The 24,354-nt window shown below is 33.6% G+C and overlaps 2 protein-coding genes across 2 annotated transcripts; one reads left to right on the top strand and one right to left on the bottom strand.

Moving 5' to 3' along the window:
- Positions 1-1,281: 1,281 nt before the first annotated feature.
- On the bottom strand, positions 1,282-11,421 carry LOC128222900 (cilia- and flagella-associated protein 157-like). Its single transcript, XM_052932072.1, has 10 exons — positions 11,138-11,421; positions 10,447-10,568; positions 9,060-9,209; positions 8,032-8,185; positions 7,390-7,657; positions 5,694-5,824; positions 4,780-4,930; positions 3,718-3,917; positions 2,894-3,089; positions 1,282-1,927 (listed from the first exon to the last, which is right to left on the bottom strand). Exons 1-10 carry the CDS (start codon positions 11,287-11,289, stop codon positions 1,772-1,774), a joined length of 1,680 nt encoding a protein of 559 aa, XP_052788032.1. The 5' UTR covers positions 11,290-11,421; the 3' UTR covers positions 1,282-1,771.
- Positions 11,422-11,572: 151 nt separating this feature from the next.
- LOC128223076 (phosphatidylinositol N-acetylglucosaminyltransferase subunit C-like) lies at positions 11,573-22,019 on the top strand. Its single transcript, XM_052932311.1, has 7 exons — positions 11,573-11,684; positions 13,393-13,462; positions 14,362-14,513; positions 15,204-15,372; positions 15,935-16,082; positions 16,606-16,772; positions 18,178-22,019. Exons 1-7 carry the CDS (start codon positions 11,585-11,587, stop codon positions 18,218-18,220), a joined length of 849 nt encoding a protein of 282 aa, XP_052788271.1. The 5' UTR covers positions 11,573-11,584; the 3' UTR covers positions 18,221-22,019.
- Positions 22,020-24,354: the final 2,335 nt, after the last annotated feature.

Genomic DNA, 24,354 nt, shown 5'->3' with positions numbered 1-24,354 from the left:
CAGAAATGAAATTTTGACCATGAGTACAGTTTTGAAAGCAATTTTTTTTGTCACATGACCTTTACTTGGAACATATTAAAATAGTTCATGCAACTAATATGCTTACAACACTTTCTGTCCTCAGATGTTGAACGTGCAATGTTTTCAGGTAACCCAAACACAAAACATGAACTATATATTTGTTGCCTTTTACCCATACATACATGCTCTGAATTGAAAATGACCACAAGAGCCATGCCAGTTGAGCATAGGCCCTCATGGGCTTCTTGTTTAATTTTAACATGAAAATTTGCGATCTGATTTTTTGTCAGCAGTTTTATATCACTGGTTTCCATGCATTTTTGCATAAATTGGCTCGCTTCAAGACAAATAAAAAAGTTGTCAGATCGATTAATCTGTGAGAGTGCAGCTTGAAATCCTTGCCTTCTTGTATGAACTGCAGACAAGATAAAAAAAGGATGCAAATATTTTTGTATTTCAAGTATTTATTCTTTAATAGCATAAATGGAATGTTTTTATAACATCAAGTGTTTTGACAGTCTTAAAATATAATCAACAACAAAAAATTGTGAAAATACAAATAAATCAAAAATCATAAATCTAAAGTCATGATCTTCTAAAGCATTTCTTTTATGGAGTGAGTTATAAAAGTGAAGGCCAGGTAAGAATTAGAATTTTTTTTTTGATAAAAGACCTTCTACACTGAAAAAGAAATGCTGTGAAGATACAATGAACCATTACATTTACAGCAACATTGCATAAACACTTTTATGCGCTCACTCGTGAAACAACACACAAAAGGGGGTCCTCTTATCAAGGGGTGTACAAAAAATATAAGATAAAGTTTTTTAGTTATAAATAGCATTAAAAGATACTAAATAAATTAAAAATGGTTTTTTGATTGTTCCAACTATCTCTGTATTATGTGATCAATCAAATCTTTTGCTCTTAAATAGATAATTGGCCGATAACTCTGAAATTTGTTAAAGTTAACAATGTGGCTACTGTCATAGTTGATAGCTTGAAACTGCTCTGGATACACAGCATTTCTAATAAGAAGTGCAACGTCTGTTTCAGCTATACTTATTTATATTTAAAAAGTAGAACACATAATCAAATAGGTCAACGATTTCTTTAATCACGTTATTAACATAATGTTCTGAACAATCGACTCAATATTAAAACTTGATATTGCCATTTTTAAAAAATTCTAAAACAATGCGATCACTGATGAGAGGGTCCTTTCTTCCTTTAAAGGGACACAATAGAGGTTGATGTGGAAAAAAAAAATGCAGATAAAAAATATTAAGCATTATATTTGCGCATTTTTAACTGAGGTTTAATATGAGATCACATAGCTTTTAAATTAAAAAAAAAAAACATTTATGAATGTGAATATTATAATATTTTAAATCTGAACACAAATCATATGCATTTTTTTTATTTGATTATCTAAGAGAAAAGAATTTAAAATAATGCATTAAAATTAAAAAAAACTTGTTTACATCAACCTGTTTTTGGCCCCTTTAAGGCTGTATTGCTTTTTCAATACTGATAAAAAATCTTTTTAGCTATTTATCATTTAATCATTCACATAATTACGACCCAAAAACGTATAAATCACAAAATACTGATTTAAAGAATAAAACTCAACTAAGTGTTTTTATAATAAAATAAATGTTGATCACAAACCGCTTGTGTAAACAATATCATTACTCAATAACAACATTAAATACTAAAGTTTAAAACACAACTAATCCTCCATTTTTGATCACATGACTTTCGCCATCATCTTTTTCGAGGATGAGATTGGTCCGAGTGAGATTGGGGATGCGCGTGATCGTTCTGGGGGCTGGAGGTCATGTAGAACAGTTTCTTGTGTGGAATGAGGGGCTCGACTCAATAGCTGATCAGCGTAGAACATCGCCTGTGACATAAACAATACGGTGCATTAATGAAACAGTGTTTAAAAGGGGCTGCACTCCGTATGATGAAAAAGCAAAAAAAAAGAAAATTGTCGAAAACTGACATAAACTTGGTATCGATGTGTACAATGCATTGAAACTTACTAACTGAAGTACCACATAGTTTAAAATTAATTCATTTTTCACAGTTTTATTTATATTTTTCAAGACTGGGTTGCAATTTTGGCGAAATCTGTTCGAAACCGGTCTCCAACCTGGTTTTTTTTTACAGTTTGGTATTTATTTACAATAATGATATCAAAGAGTAAAACATTTTATTAAATAGATGTCCTCAGAGATTCGTTACAGAAAAAACTTTTCTTGGTGCCAATCTGGTGTCAGTCCCTTTAAAAATAGTCACAGACATTATTTGAATAATAAAAAAAAATATAACACTTTGCATTCCTATATGCAACATCAGTTTACAAGATTTTTTTTTGAATTTTTTAAATCATTTTTTTTGTTAATTGTGTTGTTAATTTTTAGAAAAACAACAACATAATTTTGACTTTATGTCATTTAAAGAAATAAAAATAACCATTTTTAAAAAAAAAGGTAGGTACAAATTTACAGCACCCATTTTTGTAGAAGAAAATATGAAATTAGTGTGGCCCAATTTTAATATATGTTGCAAACCAATTGCCAATAAATCAATGCTGAATAAATCAAGGTCTGATAAGCCTTCTGGTTCTAAAGAATTCTGTTGTTAAACATTAAAGTGCTGAAAAACCTTTTTCATCCGTTGAATAACTTCATAATGTTTTCTTTACCTAAACTTTACTCATCACAACTTAAGAACCAATATACATTTTAGAAGAGTAGAATGCCTTTTCATTTACATCTCCTCTTTAGTTCTATGAAATCACAGGGAAAAGTAACAGTGGCATTTGGAAAGCCTACAGAATATTTTGAACATCACTCGTACTAACCTTAGGTGCGCTGACGGTCTGAACACCAACGGAGCGACAGAGAACTTTTCGGAGCCCGCCAAGACGTGTGGTCGCGGAGAGAACCCGCATCTTGTCCAGATTTGTCATGATGGGTTGCTTCGGGCGCGGGATCAAGCCCAGGTCGCCCAACTGATAGTGAGGCAGTGTGCCAGGTCCCGTCACCATAGGCAGCTCGCTGGAAAAGAAAAACGTAGCATTGATAATTGAAACACTTACACATAATTTACTGGTTAGAGAGGTGCTTCTGACATTACTCAATAGTTTAATTAGTTAAAACATATTTTTTTTACCACCATTGTGAAACAAATTATTACGATATTATATTGATCACACCAGCTTAGCATGATGTTATACAAAAGTGTGATCTTGTGTTATACAAAAGTGTGATCTTGTGTTGGTGTTTAACTGGAGTACTGGACGAAACCCACTTTGGTTGGCTTATCGTCATAGATAGAAAACACTAAAGCCGGCAGCTAGATATTCTCTTGCAAGAATAAATATCTGTAGACAATATTACATTTGTCCGTCTTATACGGTTGTAAACACAGGAGTGAAATGGCGGGAAAACTAGCACGGGTAAATTGATGGTTATAAATGGCACCCTCTATAAAGCTAAAAATACTCACATAAATTGGACCGACAACTAAACCTTTACATACAGTTTACAGAACAGACAATACATCAACTATGATGTGATTTTTACTGGAAAAAAAGAATAGGTCCTTAAATAAGCTTATGGCTGAAATAGAAAAACAAACCCAATAAACTTATGGCTGAAATAGAAAAACAAGCCCATAGCTTACCCTCTTTTAATGCCCTGTTTTCCTGGCATCTCGCTGGCACTCTTCTGTCGCACCTTGTACTGTTTCCCAATATCCCCAGGCTGCGGGCCAACCCCAATGGCCGCAGCAGAGTTTAGCAATATGAGCAGGTATTCTAACATATTGTCCCTTCGCTCAACCTCATTCATCGAGTTCTCGTCATCCTCATTAGGGTCTGTTTTCTGTAAAACAGATGAAAGTTGTCAACAGTTACTTGATTTTTCTTAGATATCAACCAACATTTATAAGCACATGTTCTAGGTTCTGTCCCAGCCCTGAAGCTAATTAATGGATTTCACAATCTTCATCATCATCAGGTTGTTTTCTGCAAAGATCAGTATGCAAATTTTATATACTAATCAACATTAAGAACCTTGTTCATGGAGTTGACTTAACTCTCATTAAGAACCTTGTTCATGGAGTTGACTTAACTCTCATTAAGAACCTTGTTCATGGAGTTGACTTAACTCTCATTAAGAACCTTGTTCATGGAGTTGACTTAACTCTCATTAAGAACCTTGTTCATGGAGTTGACTTAACTCTCATTAAGAACCTTGTTCATGGAGTTGACTTAACTCTCATTAAGAACCTTGTTCATGGAGTTGACTTAACTCTCATTAGGAACTCTTTTCTGCAAAGATCAATTTACAAAAAAAAAATTCTTCAGATATCAATCAACATGTATGTTCATGTCAATTGGGCAATTAATTGTACAGTCCTGGACTACAATCAAAACACTCGAATTCTACTCTTAAATTTATGTTAGATTGATCAATTAAGTTGTTTATTGAATACAGCCCAAGATCAATATTAAATCTGTACACCAAACCTTAGGAGATTTATAGATACGCGATTTATTAAACCTTTATCATCAGTAAAATGCATATTTTACGTAAAAAGAAAATTACATAAGATTGACCCTAACCTTAACCCTTAGCTTTGTTTTGAGAGCCCCAGCGGCATACATAATACGATTTATCAAACCTTGATCGTCACAAAATGCAAATTTTATCTAAAATGACATAAGAATGACCCTTGACTTACCCTAAGCGCTGTTTTGAGAGCTCCAGCCGCGTCACCAAGTATTTTCTCCAACTTTTTACGATTCTGGACTTCTTTGCTGACTTTGTCTGTTTCGGTTCGCAGCTCAAACTCCAAGTTATCATTGTCTTTATTTAAAGTGTCAATCTCTTCTCTGTGAACAATATATAATAGGTAAGTGACTAAGTTTTGACAGAATAAACCTATAAACAAACCAATAAATACTTCCTTACTTCATCACACATTCAAAAAAACAAGAGTAGTGCTGGAGCCAAAAATTTGCAAACTCTAACACCAATTTAAGTTGTCTTATTCATCCTTGTAGATTAAGTGGAATAATGCCAAAGCCAGAGTTATAGGTTATGCTATACTACTTGTATGTTTTCTGCAACATGTATACCAAGTTTCATTTGACTATCTTGAAAAAAAATTGAGAAATGGCCATGGTTAAACGCCGCGTACTAGGCCTACAATGAGAATGCAACCAAGGCTCAGACAATTGGCTCTTAATATACTCTTTAATGTTTTCTTTTTTTTTCGACAGAAATGCAGTTCATATTTATCCCTTTGAATTACTTCCCCTTATTTCATTGCCTTGTTGTGTGACATCTTATTCTCGGACACAAGCTCCCAGCCCCAATTTCTCAGGTGATCTTAAGTCCCTTTAAACTTTTAATTTTGAAGAGTTGGGGCCAGTAACTCTTCTTCCCCCGGCTCTATTTATTAAAGATAAAATCATTATTGGGAGCACACCAAGTAGGACTTAAACTATAGCTTCATAGCATTGTTTTTTCTGATTGCAATTTCTCCATCTCAAACCAGAGTTCAAGAACTCCTGTTCCCGAAATCATAATTCATGATTAAGACTAAAATTAGGAAAGTATTTAAGATTGAATACTGTATGTGCCAAGTCTTACTTCATAGACTCGTTCTGCGATCGCAACATCTCGTTCTCCGACACCAGTTCCTGGTACTCTTGTTCTCGCAACTCAAATTCTTCGATCATGGCTTCCTGGTTACGACACTTCTCAGTCAACATCTTGATGATCTAAAAATACACGCCAAACAATGCACATCTTGTTTTACCCTAATCTTGATAACTGTCTTTTCTTCAAACCATTTCTAATTTAAATAGATCTACAATAAGGCCAAAAAAATATACTTTGGTTAGGTTTACATCCTTTTCTAAAACAGGTAGGGTAGGTAGGCTTTTTATTTTATTATTTTAATTTTTATTAGGCTTTATATAAGAAAGTTATTTTCATAATTGGGGTATGGTGTTGTTAAAGTAAACTTCTGTATATAGAGTGTTAAAGGTTTTAAACAACATATTAAAACACACTTGAAAAAAATAATCTGTATTTTCTTTTTTCTTGCATACCAGACGTGTGTTTCCGGTCATGTGACCAGTGCTGGAAAAACTCATCTTACATACCCCATGTAAGATGAGTCATGCGCAACAACGCGCCACTTCTTATTTCAATAAATTGTATGGTTTATGAACAATATATTATGCCATTCCAATAAAGCGCAATCAAATATTATGTATCTTTGCAAGACTTTTAATTAAAATTGAACATAAATAATCGTTAAAAAACGCTATTTTTAGTTATAATTCAAAATCACTGCGCTCTATGACGCCATTAAACAACATCGCACGCGCGTTTTGGTGAAATGAACAAAAGTGTGTTTTCTACGTCAAATTTTCCACAAATTCATGATTAAAGGTATGCAAGAAAAAATATCAATCATGTCTTTCCGGTCCGGATCGAAAAATCCGACCCTCGGGCACGCTGCGTGACCGGTAACTCGGCAAGCCTCGTTACCGCTTACAAGCATGCCCTCGGGTCGGATTTTTCTATCCGTACCGGAAATACATGATAGATACTTATATTACCAACTGACTATAAAAACCTATTTCCTAGGTAGGGTTTAGTAACCCGAACTAAATGTATTTTTATAAGGCCTAAACACATTTCTAAAAGAGTTGACTGCGAACTTATTTTTTATATACCCGGTATGTATATAGATGTATTAACGTAGAAATGAAAATTGTTTCTTGCTTTAAAACATTCTTACATATATCTCTGTCCATTTTGCATTCTGTAATTGCAAAACCTGTAAAGCAGGCTCCTAAATGTCTCAAAAAATCTTGAGGCTTAATTATCTTAATAATATTTCAATTAGCTAAACCACATTCTGAAACTTGATTCTACAAAACAAAAAATAGTTTATCACAATAATCTTGAATATAATATGCTTGTATATAGACTCAAAACTCATTGGACTGGCAGAATTTATATATATAATTATATATATATATATACATTGTATATGGCATATATTTGCTGACTGAAGATTATAGGGTAGGTTGGTCTTTTTTTTTTTTTTTTTAAAGAAACATTTTGGCCGAACATCATAGTCACATTATTTGGTCTGGATTAACATTTACCTGGAAACAATCCGTAAAAAACGTTAATTTATGGGAGTAAATATTAACAGTAAAAAAAATAAAATTGTCTGATGGCAATGAAAAAATTAGGGTTTGGTTGGGAAAAATAGGGTTGGAGGGAAACCGAAATGAACCAATTTCTTCAGTCAGTCTTGCTTTACCTTTTGATTACTATGATTCTTCTTTAAAATTTCTTTCTCGTTGTCTTCAAGCATCTCAATCTTTTGTCTCTGTTCCTTGTTTTTCTTCTTTAACTCGTCATTTTCCGAAATGAGTTCTGTCGTCTTGTCAGACATTTTATCAAGCTGAGCGGTAATTGACACGTTGTCTCGGATCGTTCGTTTCGTCGTCTCGGCCATCTGTTTGTTGGAGACTTTGCGGAATTCTGAAGCAACTTGGTTTACTCTGTTCACCATTTCTTTTTTGAGCCTGGAATAAAAAAATACTCATTCATTTGACTTTTTTGTTAAGGGTAACAACAAAATTACGAGGAAGGATAGGTATTGAATTTATTTTTTATTGAATATACTTGATGTCATTATAACTTTCCAGCAAATAGCGCTACTCCTTGCAAATGTCACTCATATATATATTGCTCTTGTTTATGGGGTTTTATTCTGTCAAAAATTAATGGCAGTTTATGTTTAAAAAAAGTATGACTGTTCTTGTTTTGTTTGTTTTTTTAATCATTTTAAATCAAAGCAATTATGATTCTATGGGAGGGGAAGTCAAAAGGTAACACCCATTATTAACACCCCCTTTCACGTCAATTCCTTGATCTGCCCCTGTTAATAGTGACTTACATGTCTTTATCGATGACCTGTTTCCTCTCAAGTCTGTAGATCTCTTCCTTGTGGTCTGCCTCATTCTTCGCAAGCTCTTCTTCCATCTCAGCAAACTTCCTCATCAGATCTTCCTTCTGGACCTTAAACTCTTCCAGCGAAGCCAGCTTGCCCTCTGTGGAATTGAAAAAAAACATTATGCAAGTTATACAGCGTATATAACATGAGTTAAATAAACTTTGTATTGAATAACCATGACAGTGTGATATCATAAATTTAAAATGGATGATTTTCAATGGCACTATAGGGCATGCACATTTTCAACGCTATTCAGTGATGACATCACTTCAAGAGTTATAACACCAGTTATATACCAGATTTATATAATGGATGTTATTTCATGATGGTGCCATCATTTATGATATAAATCCATTTACTACCTACAACGTTAAACATTATGACTTATCATTACAAACACAACTCTTATTACAATAAATGTACAAATTAAAAGCCACTTTCTTTATTGCAGGTCATTATCTTTTTAACTGAATGACAAGACTTAAAACGAAATGGTGAAATAGTTACAGCTTCAGTTCTTATATCATAATACCGAGTATATCATCTGCGATTATCATATCTGTGCCATCCAAAGCCTTTAAATATTATAAAGATACATTACTAATTTAAAAATCTACATACACAGTGATCAAAATTAGCGCAAAACCATAAGCATGAATCAACCACTGACTTGCAAAAAATATATGTTGATATATTCCAGCTTGTTCAAGAAAATCTAACAATTACAAAATTAACATATAGAACCCACTGAGTAACCTGACACTTATTCACAAGAAATGACAATAAACGTGTATAAAGTGTTTCAAAATTTTATCATTTGAGATATTGTATGCCACCACAACGCTTAGTATCGGTAAACTACATATGTTTTTGAAGGAGCCCAGATCATTATATTTGTATGAAGAAGAAGAGGATTGTACGAATGAACATTCTATCAGCAACAACTTATCATAAGCATATAAATTCCCTACGTTGGATCATATTTTCAGACTGAAGCTGGTCTTTTGTCTCCTGGAACTCATTCTTTAATTTCTGGAGTTCAGACTCGTATTGTTCCTTCTCAGCATCCTTGGCCTGCTGTAGACCTATCAGTCTGTCATTCAGATCAGCAATGTCATCAGCTGCAATATGGAGATACATGTATATATTTCATTTGAAGATGTATTACTACTTATAAATTCATTATACATCACAGACTTATTTATGCATTCTGTACTCCTTTGAAATCAAACCACATCACACAAATTAACCTATAATGTATACCATCTACTTATAGTTTAGTATGCACGAACGAAATATTATTCAATAAAAGGCCTCCAGCCCATAATACATGTTGCAATGCAAATCAAATATAATAAAATACATAATTATAGTAACTAAATAAGAGTTGTGTCTCTTGGTAAACAAATTTAAGTGTTGTCTATAGCTAACCTGTGTTTATGAACGTAAAGAGCAGTGGATTTAATATGGCTCATTATATGGGTAATATTTTACGATGCCATCGGATTATAGAAATGAACAATATCAGTATTTCCATGATACCAAGAAAACAAATAATTTTCACGGATGTCATTAAATCTTGAACACTTAAAAAACATGATATTCATCTTCAATAACAAGTATGTCTTTGTCCAATAAACAATAAATACAGAAGTGATCAGTTCTATCAATACTAAAAACTCGACCAATTTCAATATGGAGTTTATGACTAGAGGTTCTAAATCTAGCCAATGATTTTCATACTGGAAATAGTAAACTGATATTTTAAAAGGTGTCTTTCAACATTTAATAAAGACTTAAAGCATTTATAAGTATCACAATGTGAGGAATGATTTACACCATCAAGCCATGTTTGTCTACAACAATCAGTAAAGGTCAGTCAGTTAAAGGTAAGTAATCATGTTTAATCTATAGCATATACGCTTGTATTGATGCATTCTCATGACACAACTTCTCATCTTTTTAAGTTGTATGCTATATGTATTTTTGGCCAATAGCCGTTTATTACCAATTAAACAATCAACTTGAATAAACATTCCAATGAAAATAACAGTTTGATTGTTAAACAATAACATATCACTGAATTTCTAGACTTTTGTTAATGCACAACTATAAGTGAATGCTCTTTATCATGAAGACATATGAAGGCCAATTTTAAGTTATATACAAATAGTTGGAAATGGAAAATGATGATTCTGAAAATGACTGATTGCAAAATAATCTGCCATCAAAGATTAAAACACTTCTCTAATATTTTGATTAAGGCATTAAGACCAAAAAGAAAAAGGGGAATTATTTGCATATTTTCAAAACCTTAAAGGGGACCTCAAACATTAACAAATAAATCCACAAACATACTTCTCTGTTCAACCTGCTTTTTCCAGAAGGCAACAATCTCCTTCTTATCTGTGGCCATCTGCTCGAACTTGTCCTGGAACTGGCCATTGGAAACCTCCAACTCATCGCACTTTTTCTGGTATCTGTAATGCAAAACAGAGACATTAGAAAAATCAGCAGCTATTAAAATCTAGACGTCTACCTGATGTCTTCTTGTATTATTGAAATTCTTACTCTTCTGCAACAATGTGTCAGTGACATAGTTTTGTTATTCATGTGTTATTCATGTCTGAAAATAGCTCATTGAGCTAATGTTTCTTTTTAGCATATTATACTTGACACTTAATAAAGATATTTGTATCTTGTTTGACTATGTACATTTGTGCTGTTTAGTACAGAACATGGTTGGACGAAGATTGAGTGAAACAGTATAGGCCCTTTACCTCAGTTAATGATGTTGGTAAACATACAGTGACTATTCACTTCATACATGTTGTGTTTGCTGAGCGCTGTGATAAACTATTCATTGTTTTAAATCAGCATCCGGACGCTTCTCAACTCAGGTATTTCGATTAACTTACAATTAAACAAGTTTCTTGTAATTGTATGCATTGTGGTTTGACTTTGAGGACTTAACATGAATCAGAGTTAACTGAACATATTTATTATGAGAATTTATTATTGCAAAGCAAAAGCAGTTCAGATAACTCACCTTGCAAGTCTGTTTTCCAGATCCCTGATTTGTACGAGATAATACTCTTTGGAAAGCTCATTGATATCTGGGCCCATTTTAGTTGGGGATCCTCTTGCAGACTTCTTGCCACTCTTCTTCTTCTTTCCGCTCTTTTTCTTTTTGGCTGGCATTGTGTCTTGTTCTTTGACGCTTTAAAGCTAACTCACACACAATCTGACCGGATAAAATCCTCTAAAAAGACCGAAAAATGTAGTGATTTAATTAATGTCAATTTTAATGGTGTCCGCCATATTGTAAACAACTTTTCCGGAAGTGTAAACTGCCATAGCAACGAAATAGACTGGTTATCCTGAATGTATATGTATCACCAAAACGCTTATTAAAAACAGTTACAAGGAAAGCGTCTGCAATATTAATCTTTTCACTTCGGTCCATGTTCAGTCTATCAGGTCACATGACTTAACGATGGCGGCAGGCACGAAATGGAAGAAAATTTTGTATGAAGATCAGGGAGTACCAGATCACTATGTAGATGAGAGCTTTTTAGATGAATTGAAAAAAAATTGTAAGTTATCATTAGCTTCCGTAAGGCGGAAAGTTTTCTCCATGGATTTTCATTGTGTCAATACGAGTCAAGTCAATATTTGTTTATTGTCGGATTCCATATAGTACAGTATTTGAAATATAAGCTATTTATAGCTTTTTACCGGCATGATCATTTAACAAATAACAACAGGATTTATCTAAAAGAAAAAAATGCATGTGTAATAAGACATTAAAATCTTATATAAATAATATTAAACATATATGTATCTAAAAGGACACGATGTGAGAGGCATATTGAACTTATATCCTAACAAAGTTTAAAATGGTTAGTTATATAATGTATGATAATTATCACAGATAAGACAAATTCATGCCATTAAGAACTAGTAAGATATATTCAAATTGCACATATTATATTTTAAGACAAAGACTTAGCACATTTATCTTACTCTTACCTTTGTCTAAAGCAAGTGCACCCTGTTTCAGCCATACATATTTATTTTAAAATTCAATTGCACTTAAAAAAATTGAACTATTGAAAATTATTAGACCTGTTGACAAAGCATCACTGTAATACAGATCAGGAAATAGTCATTCTCTGGATCGCAAAGGAGCTGGGACCAGAGTAGCCACAATAAATTAATGCACGTTTAGAGAACTTTTTTAACATTTGGATATTCATTTTCTTCCCTAAACACCACAAGTCGACTGATAACTGATAGATACAAAAGTAAAATATATTCTTCAACTAAAACTCCACAATACTTCACTGTAAAATAAAAACACAAAAGTTACACATTAACTAATTTTAGCCAATTATAATCTTTCTCTTATTACACTGAAGTCAAACCGTCTCCGTGGCCTAGTGGTTAAGTATCCGCCTACGGAGTGGGAGGTCGTGGGTTCGATCCCTTGCCGCGTCATACCAAAAGACATTAAAAGTTGTTACAAGTAGCTCCTTTACCTGGCGCTTGACATTTAAAGGGTAGTGCTTGGAAAAGTGGTGTACTCAGTACTGGTTTAACCTAGGAAAGTTGTACCCCGTGTATCGGTGCTTCAGCACGTAAAAGAACCAAGGGGTCTCTTCGAAAAAGGGCTAGGGTATCGCACCCAGACTTCCTTGTATCCCACCACTGTCTCTTCAGCGTGCTGTCCCTTCAGCAAAAACAAAGGACCCCGTTGGAAATAAGTGCTTGCACTTTCATGGGTTATCCTTGACCGTAAGGTCTAAAGAAATACATACATACATACATACATACAAGTGTTAAATAAAACACAAATAATTAGTCTTATTCAGATTGACTTCTGTCAACATAACATGGCCATTTTAGAACCATCTAGCCGGTGACCCGTTATCTTTCTGCTCAATATACTTTGCGCTGGGATCTGTCATACTTGGATAGGAAAACAACAAGTGGGATATGGACGCGTAAAGTCGCCAAATTAAAAATTGTCAAAGACTCTAAAGTGACTGTTTATATGGACTAGGACCAGATGTATCAAAACTGTAATGCCCTTTAATCTTGTGAATGTCTGGGCTGTATTGAGGCATAAATTGGCCACACAAACATATTTACAATGTTATGATGTATTTTGAATATTAAAAGAAATTTATAAATATTGAGCCACATGGCACCGTGGAAAAATAATTATGCTCCTTGTTTTAACATGTATTATTTATATTGAAACTCCAATCTCACTAAATTTATTTGTTATCTTTTTTTCAGTGTACACTAGAACTTATGATTATTGGGCAGTGGTAAATGAAAGCGGTGTCATTGTCCAGCAGCTGTGCAGGTTTGTTCACAATTAAAAATGTGATGTCATGATCAGTTTCAACCATATTTTACTCTATAACTTTTATTTGAACCAGGCCTAAAAAATCAATATCTTATTTTGGGGCCACAGTCTCAAAAATGCTTTGTACGGTACTTTTTTTGTTTTGTTTTTGTTATAAGACCAGTCACAACAGCAAAGCGAATAAGCAAATGCTTACCATTACATTTCGGTGTAATGTAAATTTAATAATTAATACTTTATGTATTTTTTTTGGTATCTAGGGTTGATATTTGTAGTTTTGATGGGCTTTTGTTTTGTTTAGGTCTCATCTTTTATAAATTGAGTTTTGACAGAAAAAGAAAATTCTACGGCCCCAGGTGAATGTTAACTTAGTAGTTTAATAATGTATTATGTCTGCACTCCGACTTTGACCTACCAAACAACTAAAATATGCCTAGGTCAGACCTCTGCCAACATTTGTTTTAAAAGGATAAAAAATACACATGTAACTTGTTTACTCTTTTCAAACCTTGTATCTTATCATAAGTCATGGGTTCAAGATGTTCCATGATAAATACTATTCCTAAAATGTCTTCTGCAAAAAATTAGGCGTCATTGTTTTTTACATGATTCTCCTATATTATTATTTTTTGGCATAGTAATAGAATCTATGGTGATTGTTGTTTTTTACACAAATTATTATACATACATGTATACTTCTATCTATACATAATCATTTGTGAAAAATATCATGGATTTTATTCTGTAATTTGTATATTTCAAGTGTTTGTTTTCTTATTTTCATCATTCATTTTAAACTTTGAGACTTGATAATTGATACAGTTGTGATGTCTACGGAACTGCTGCCTGTAGTCTACACCAGTATAACCTCTCATTTTATACAAAATTTCTTTCAGTGTGTGTATGTTTGTGCTTGTGTTCCTGTTTATGGACAGCCATGTCCTCCAGCCAGAGATTCTAGTCTTCATATCGGCGTCACTCACTCTCTTAGGGTATTTAACGAACACGTGGCTTATCTGGCAGCGACGGGTGCAGACACAGAGAACTTGTGAGTGATCCAATGTTTGTTATTGTCGACTCATGGTCATTTCCAATGCTTAAACATATGAATTATTTTATGCTTTCTAATGGTTTATAGAGATTTATCTGTGAAATAAAATTGATATTTCACTGCTCCAAACAGCAGCTTCGCCACTTGTGAAAAATAAATTTTGGTGATCACTAAGTAAAATATTTTATTCCCTATTTTTTCTCACATGCGAAAATAAATTTCCAAATTGTATGGACTACATTTAATTTTATGAATATAAATGATGCCCACACTGTGTTTTGTACGGCTGAGTTTGTTTTTTTATAGAAACAAACTTGTTTTTACTTTAAGGCATTTAAGCACTTAAAAATGAAAACTCCATGAGATATTTGCTTGAAATTGAACTATTAAGGGCGAAGAATTTATTATAAATATTTAAGATTATCATTCTAAATGAAAAAAAATGCTTTGGAAAAAATGGAATCGATGAAATATATTTATTTTACCCCCATCCAGCCTATATTCACCAAACAAAATTTAAATTGGTGTTGCCTAAAATAAAAAATTACCCAGAAGTTTGAAGTCACTCAAGTTATATTCTTTCTGCCATCATAATTAATATTGTTAACATTAATAACATATTTAAATACAGAATAAATACATTCATGAAACTTAATTTAAGATGAACAAAATGTAATCCTGTTTTAGTTCTTGAGGACATGAAAACCGTGTTGATATTTGCTGGGTTCAGCTACTGTCTGTCTCCGGTTCTCCTGTCGCTAACGGAAACCATCGCCACAGATACCATCTACGCCATGACAGCAGTGATGCTGATTGCTAATCTCCTCTGTCATGATTACGGTGCTGATGCTCAGATGTATGTTTAACTTATTATTTGTCTCTTATTCTCTGCATTATCATCCAGCCAATGAATCTATCCGTCTGTCTGTCCATGCGTCAGTGCGTCCGTACAAACATTCATCTATCTGACTTTTCATTTAGAAGCCTCATGTGTGTATAAATGTAATCAAAAGCTATATGTTTCTGTATGTTCATGCCTGCTCTGTGTGTATTAATAAATAGTCTAGAATCTTAGCTGCATTAAAGTAATTTGAGAGTTTCATAATGACTCCGAACACAATGTGTATGTGCAAGAAATTTTGACATTTTCTTTCGAATTTGAAGCTTAGTTCACTTAACAAAAATACCATAAATCATTGTGTATAGGACGCTTTCATATATAGGACGCAGGCAAAGTAATACGAGAAAAGTCAAGAGAAAAAACCTTATTTCAACAATAGCATTTATTTATAGGATACAGTGAAAAAATGACAAAATCAGCAGCAGCCATATTTGTTTTGATGAATTTTATTGAATCATGAAAATGCCAAAGGTAATTAAATAGTACAGCAGTGCACATACATGTACGTAATTTTCAGGGTTAGTGGAGTCTTGTCGCTGAATGCTGGCTTATTTGCGTCTGTCTGTCTGGCATCCCGTTTACACACAACACTCCACGCGTTTGCCACTGTGACCTTTGCTGTTGAGATATTTGCCCTTTGGCCGGCTCTGAGAAGAAATCTTAGGGTAGGATCTAATTTATACTTTTAATTTTTTAAGAAAAATGTCAATTAACATACATTGTGTAATGTTGGATGTAGATGTTGTTCAACCATTTAATTGACCAAAAATCAATAAGTTATAGCACATGTTTGTTTGATCCAATGGTTTACGTTAACACCTGCTGACACTCAATCTGGGCTCAGTTAGTGGAGCGACTGACTTGCAAGCATGGACTTGGAGGGATCAATTAGGGTGCGATCCTAGAGCTGCCTCATACTTTTCTGAGACTGTGACATTGCCGCCCTTGAATTGCTTAAATTTCACAAACTGTATGTTGTCCACGCTGTCACTCGAATAGCTTGTGTCATATCACCACTAGGCTTGAATATATTTGTATGGGCAGATCTTTTTTAGGTTAGATTGCAGCCATGTAGGGCCAGTCACTTTAGAGTTATGGTCCTTGAATTGTTGAATTACTCAACTTTATGTTGTCTACACAAGAAACTATTGTCATATCATTACCAAATTCTTACTTTATGTGTTTCAGCAATCCATCCAGTCGAGCCACATTGCCATGACAACAGTTATGACCTTGTTAACCCTGGCAACCATGACGTGTATATCCATTCCCGCCACAGTGCTAATGTGTATAGCCATTGTCTTCATAACGTTTGTCTGCCCGATGTTGCTTATCTCTTTACAGACTTATAAAAAGTAAGTAATATCTGAGCTTTTTATATTTATAGAATAGGCACTTACTTTGCAATCTTAAAAATGCAGGAATCGTTAAATCGCTTTATGGTTTTATGGTTTCTGAGCAGTTATAATAACTATTTAAGGCGACTATAAATTATTTGATAGATTTTCATCCCAGCCATCCCGCTTCTTTCCGCTGCCCCTTAAATTTAATTGTCTCAAATAAAAATGTTGACCTAGGGTCTGTATTTGCACATCGACCTGGTACTGTCTGAGAACAGCATGTATTCATACCTATGGTGTCAATGTATAACATTCTCTTGTATGAAAAAAAGGAGAATTGTTACTATCATGCGTGGTTCGTCAAGGAATGCTTCTTTATGGTCCCTAATGCAATAAGAAAGAGTATGAACACATGGTGAAACAGACGTACTGTTGTAAAGATTGTTTTTTTTGTTTGGAAATTTGCATCAAAAACAGTAGAAAGAACCTTCAGATGAATATGACTTTGGAAACAATTTCAAAAGGAGTCTAAGCCCCTTAACCCTGCCTTGGGCATGAACCCCTCATTTGTTGAATAAGACCCCCCGGCTATTTTGCAGGATTGACAATTATCAGCTGTTAGTACCCCTGTTTAAGTAAAAGGTACATGTACATGTAGTTGATACAAAATTTGATCTAACTTGAAATATATTCGAAGTAATCATGTATATGTTATTGACATTGATCAAGTAAATAGTTGTATTTAAAGGAAAGATATACTGTACTGGGTGAGTACCTAAATTGGAATACTTTTGGCACTATTTTTGAAATATTTTTAGTTAGACTTGCACCACAACTACAAAATTTCCATCAGCATACTAGGATTGAAGCCCAATCGGTTGATATAAATGGTATTTTTCAATATACTACCAATCTGCATGAAAAGTACTTTATTAACCGCCCAGTCAAGGACTGCCATTTTTTCCTGGGAGTTCCTAAATATGGAACAGTTTTAATTCATTATTTATTTTTATGTATTCTTTTAAAAGTATTGCTACACGTTTTGTTTTAGTAAATTAATAAAAAAAAATATTTCCAGCTTGTTTTTTTGTCAGTTTTGTCAGTAAAAGTTGACGATTTAAGTAAAAAATACAGACTATACCAATATGCTGTGATTGTGGCAAGCATGGAGTCATTCCTCTGCATGCCATGTATTAACATTTGAACATGAAAAACTTTGAATGATAGCAGCATTTGAAATACTTACTTGAGTATCTTGTTGTTGGAATTCGTATTTAAGGAAAGCGTCTATAAAAATTGTAAATAAACCGATCGTGATCGGAAAAATGCTTTTATAACGGGTGTTCAATATTTAGGTAGTGTTCCTATTTAGGTACTCACCTAGTACCAGTATTCTGAAATATATTTGTATATTTTTCAGCAATATCCATGGACCATGGGATGAAGCGGTAATACAGAAGTGAATATATGTCTTTTCAGTGGAAAGAAAATTCATTGAGAAGAAATACAATGTGTGTGCCATAGTTTGGTCAAAGTTAGTGCCTGCCATAGTTTGGTCAAAGTTAGTGCGAACCATAGTTTGGTCAAAGTTAGTGCGTGCAATAGTTTGGTCAAAGTTAGTGCCTGCCATAGTTTGGTCAAAGTTAGTGCGTGCCATAGTTTGGTCAAAGTTAGTGCTGTTTTGTTTGCACAATTACCAGATTGTTTATTTGAGTTTATCAAGGTCTTCCTGCACCTATTGGCTGCATTATGGCTTGACCCCGCCGTGACGCCATCATGACTAAAATTGTGTGTTTTAAATGCCATAAGTGACATGAGATAGAAGTGATATTCATACTCAAATCAAGACATTGGAAGAACAGAGTGAGATACAAGAGATCCCGGTGTGATACCGTAACTATTTGTGAAGAGACCTCTTGGATCTTTAACGTGCTCGGTGTAAAGCACCGATACATGGGATACAACATTCCTGGGTTGAACCAGTACTGAGTACACTATTTTTCAAGTACTACCCATTGAATGCCTAACGCTAGGCAATGGAGCTACTGGTACCATATTTAAACATCTTGCGGTTTGATGCGGCCAGGGTTTGAACCCCCGACCTTCTGCACCTGAAGTGAACTCTCTAACACTGAGCACATTTACCTACATTTATATTTATCGGCCTCCATCTTGGATTTCTCGTTTTTACATGTATCTTGGCCTCCATCTTGGATTTCTCGTTTTTACATGTATCTTGGCCGCCATCTGGGATTTCTCGTTTTTAAATGTATCTTGGCCTCCATCTTGGATTTCTCGTTTTTACATGTATCTTGGCCGCCATCTGGGATTTCTCGTAGTTATTATGGACGCCATCTTTGATGACTTGGAAATGACCATAATGCGAAACGATCAACCCCACATATATCTGGCATCTGAGATGTTCATGTAAAAGCACAGCAGAGGGCTGTGAGGACTGAACCCACAACGTCTTTGGTGAGATAGACACCTATACCCCTCTAACCCCTGCTTGGGATCAAACTCACAGCGTCTTGGGTGATAGGTGAACTCGTATATCACTAGACCATTCTCACCCACTGAGACTAGACTATAAGTCTTTTACCTCATCAACTTTTGGAAAAAATGCCTGCGTCTTATCTATGGTATTAGGCTTCTGATATATTTTTTTTAAATTTATAATCCTTAAAAGAAAATGTTTGCAGTAGCCTTAACAACTTGACAGAATTTTTTTTATTTTTAAAAATAAGTCCTTGTTATTGAAACATAATGTTAAAGAGACTTGACACTAGATGTTACAATTGAAAAAAAAAGTCAAATATTTACATAAAATTGATATTGTTGTGTACAACACATTGAATCTTACTTACTGATGTATTACAACACATGTATCTTTTGAAGTTTTTGCGTATTTTTCCAATTCGAAAATTACTGGGTTTGTCTTCCATGTCAGTCCCAGTTAATTTAAAAAATAGCGTTGTTTGTACTATGTTTGTTTTGTGGAAATAATGTATTTGCTGATCATGGGACCATCTTGTGTCTAGCTCCTTTAAAGGGACTCATTTACAGTGTCAGACTCGGGCCTAAAAAAAAAATTGTTTGGTTAGGGTTACATCCTTAAAAAAAATAGGTAGGGTAGGTAGGCTTTTTATTTTTTTTTATTTTATTTTTTTATTAGGTTTTATATAAGAAAATAATTTTCATCATTGGAGAATGGTGTTAAAGCTATCTTCTGTATAAGCATTTAAGGTTTAAACTTAATATTAAAAAGCAATTTAAAAAAAAACAAGATTTTTTTTTTTTTTTTTTTTTTTTCATTTTTCATTTTTTTTTTCAAACTGACTATAAAAACGGTAGGGTCGGCGCCTATTCCATAGGTAGGGTCGGGTTACCCGAACCAAATGTATTTTTTTTTAGGCCTCGGACTCAATATATATTATCATATTTGTCTCAGAATCAACTGATTTTGGTATCAATGCCTTCATACATCATATAAAATACTGGGTAACTTACAATAGAACAGATCTCAATTGTTTGGAAAACTGCCGAAAAACTTTTTTCTTAAAGTGTTAGTAACGCTTTTAGCCATAAAATATCAATTTTCAAACATAAATATGAAAAACTGCGGTGTGGTCTTTTGTGGTCTTTTGTCAGCAGACTTATATCAATGGTTTCCACTTTTACTCAAGTTCCAAAAACAATTATTAATAAAGTTGTCAAAAGGTCATCTGTGAGAGTGCAGCTTTAAAAGCTGATACATGTACATGAATCTGAAATACGTTCAGCAAATGATAATAGCTATTTTCCAATTGAAAAAACAACAACAACATACTGAATCTTGAGCCTGGTTTTTGGTTTTTGACATTATTTAACCTTATTTTCGAAAGTCCTTAAACAGCAAATACATAGAGGGTATTAGTTTATTTCTGTGTAAGATCGTATTTTATTTCACGAGTGTTATAGAAAAACATTTGCCACGAGTGAAAATGTAGTTTTTCTATGATCACGAATGGAATTAAATACGATCTTACACTGAAATAAACAAATTTTCTGTTTCTTTTATGCTTATTTTCGGAGTTTTATTAGTTTTCTTTTATTTAATTCTGAATTACCCCCTTTTTTGAAAAGGGTGGTTTTTACGCCGCTACCCGTGGGGCGCCCCTCATGCAAAATTATAGCTGTCAACTTTTTCTATTTTCGGTTTGCTGAGAAATAGTTCTCTGCTATTCATTCTTATAGCTTATTATTCGCTCGTTTTTTAGTGCAAAGCTTTTATGAACAGTAAACAATGAAGTGCGCATATGTTCCAAAAAAATAATGAAAACACTTTTATTTTAAGTTGGGCATGAATACATAACCAAATTTCTACGCCGCTATTTAATGAATGAAACTTTGGAAGTTCAAATGTGTTAGCAAAACAAATGCGGATACTCATTGGATTTTAAACATTCTTCTTAGTTTAAGACTGCATGTGTTTACATAGTAAATTAATATTCAGTCATCTTACTGACAGAGACCAGTCTGTTTCGCTTGAAAACAGGTTTGTTTTCCAGATAAAGAGTGAATGCCACGCTAGTTTGTTGACAAATTTTAAGGTGTGGGTGGGGTAAAAAATATCGGATTATCTGTAAATTGTTCTGTGAATTTTCCAGGAAGCTCATTTTACGTACTACAAACAGTTCAAAATACATTTGAACGATGATATAAAATTCTATTTATGTTCGAACAGTTGTTTTTGTCTGTAATTTGTTTGGTATGAAAGCAAAAGTTCGAACATTCAGCTTCAAAGATCAGGAAAATGTTTGAAAAACGGGATAACCGGTAATAAACGGTAAGTTGTTAATTTCCAAATATATATTTATTTAAATAAATAAAAAAAATCTTTAATTTTCAAACATTTTTTTGACAACATTTACTTGTTCAAAGTCCAGTGTTCTTATTTGATCAAGGCAAGTAACTACAAAGGAATTTAAAAGTAGTTTTGAAAGTTGATATTTTCACTCCTTATTTTGCAGTGAAAATATCAAATTTATATTTTCACTGTTGTTATTTCACTGTTTAAACCCCATATTTCATCGTAAAGCATGAAAGAAACTCTGTTTATTTGTACGGTTTGTAGAAAAAATGTTCACTCATTCTTGGAATTTGCAATTGTGTGTACTGTACAGCTGGTCTGTATTAAATATTGTGAATTGTAAATACTTTTGGTTTCTATCGAATATGTATGTGATTTTTTGTGCAAATGTGCATATATGTGTAATAAAATGAAAGAGAAACTTCCATTGCTTATAATTTTAAGACGATATTGACTTGTATTGTATTGATAAATTATGTATAATATACATAAATATAATAATATTTTCCTGCTATAGAGTATTTACTTCAAATAACTTTATGCCCCAATTTCTCAAACATCATTAAGCGCACTATTTACGACTTAAAGGTGCTTGCTCATGTTTTTGTAAAATGCACTTTTTTTTTGGTATGACGACATATAGTGTGGCAAATCATTAGAAGTGTTAAAACTAAGATATCAAAAGCTGGAATCCTTTAGCAAATGTTGATAGTTGCACAAATGTCTTTGCAGACCACAATTATCATTAGCGTTAACGAGGCAAATAATCACTTAATTACAGCTTTTCCTATATTTTGCTTGGATAGTAAATACATCCTATAGAAACATGAATTTAATACATGTGCAATCAAGGATAACTTTGCTGTGTATGTTGGATGTTGAATAACTTAAATATCATTTTTAAATCTGAAGTGTCTGGGTTTGTATGTAATTTGAATAGCTGGAAGGCTTTAAAATACTTAACAGCTGTTGACTCTTAAGAATTTGACTTGACTGTAGTGTATACAATTACTTTTTTTTGTACTTAAATCAATTTATAAATAGTTTAGATAGGGTAAACTTTGAAACATCTTCTTGTCTGATCAGTGTGCAGACAACTGTATCAAGTCTGACAGTGTGCAGGCAACTGTATCAGTTAAAGAGGGGTTGTTTGATTTTTTATAGCTATACTGGCCAAAAATGCTATGGAATAGTGTCCATCGTTAGTATTTCTGTCTGTAGACAATTGTTTTTTAACAATTACGAATTATGCACCTAGGGCCAAAACTGGCCACACCCAGAGGTTTACAAGTTTCCTGTAGACTTTCTTATTTTTGAAGCTACAGCGATGGAATTTGGACCATGTAAACAGTTTGATTTTTTTATCAATGTTGTTCTCGGATGGCATTGACTGTGACCTTTTTTACCTACATGTACTTTCTTATTTTTGAAGCTACAGCCATGCAATTTGAACCATGTGTACAGATTTGTTAACAGATATCAATGTTGTCATTGGATGACATAAAATATGACCTTTTGACCTAATTTTTTTTTTGAAGCTGCAGCAATGAAATTCGGACAATGTGTACAGTTTTGAAATCAAAAATAAATGTTGTCCTTGGATGACATTAGCTATGACCTTTTGACCTGCTTTCTTCTTTTTGAAGCTACAGCAAATTTGATCCATGTGTACATTTTTGAAAACCATCATCTCAATGCTGTTCTTGGATGACCTTGATTGTGACTGCTTTCAAAATTGGACCCGCCATGAGGGTCACCTGTGTAACATGGAGATATAAAAAAGGATATTTGTTGAGTAAAATTGTTAAGCAGCTAGAAAGGTCAAAAACCTTTACTCAGTTGAACGACTTAGGGCCATCATGGCCCTCTTGTTTATACTATTTACTATATTTTCGTCTGCAATTTCGATATCATAAGAGTCAAATAATGATAAAATTAGGCTGGATAACCATTTTTCATTCAAAATTCAAGTTTGCGTTTTTGCTGATTGAAATAAGCTAATTAAGTATGTGAAACATGGGAAGTTTCAAGAAATTGGATCCTGGAACTTCAAAATACAGCAAGGGGCGGCTTTTTGGCTCTGCAGACAACCAAGTATCTGTGTAAGCAACCACATAGGTTTCTCGATTTTTTTTACCCTATATAACAGTGTGTGTGTTTAGCACGTGATAAATTGCGTCATAAATGCTACGTCGGAAGGCAATATTTTGATTTGAAAAAATACTTTCAACAAAGATAACTTCACTATTTCAAATCAAGTTGCTAGCTCTTCCCTTTATATTATTTGTTTGCGTTCCTTGAAGATAATTATTTTCAATAACTGTCTCCCTAAATGGTGTTACTCAACACTTTCCGGTTGGACAATGCACCAGGAAATTCAGTCTCCATTGGTGGATCAAGGATTTGACGTAACAAAGGGGGCGTAACTTAGCGGCGTGAGCTTTTGACTTGCGCCTGTTCCTGAGAACTGAACTTTATTTGGTTTAAAGTGTTGGCAAACGGCGGGAAGGATGTACTCCCCTAAGACAGTTTTAACAATTTCAAGTTCCAAATCCCAAATGGTGTGTTTGGCGTATTTGATTACTTCCAGAATTGAAATAAAAAGGAAAAAAAAACAATGCCCTCCCGGCAGACAATTAGTATTTTTTTAGAGGTGCGGTGGGGAATTTAACCTGCAACCCCTGGATTGACAGTCAAGTGTGTTACCACTAGACCACGGATCTGCATCGTAATAGGTACTTGGTA

Source organism: Mya arenaria, chromosome 17 (assembly GCF_026914265.1).
Source record: "Mya arenaria isolate MELC-2E11 chromosome 17, ASM2691426v1".
Taxonomy (NCBI): domain Eukaryota; kingdom Metazoa; phylum Mollusca; class Bivalvia; order Myida; family Myidae; genus Mya; species Mya arenaria.
The sequence above is the reverse complement of the archived record's forward strand: the minus strand, read 5'-3'. Positions and strand labels throughout refer to the sequence as shown.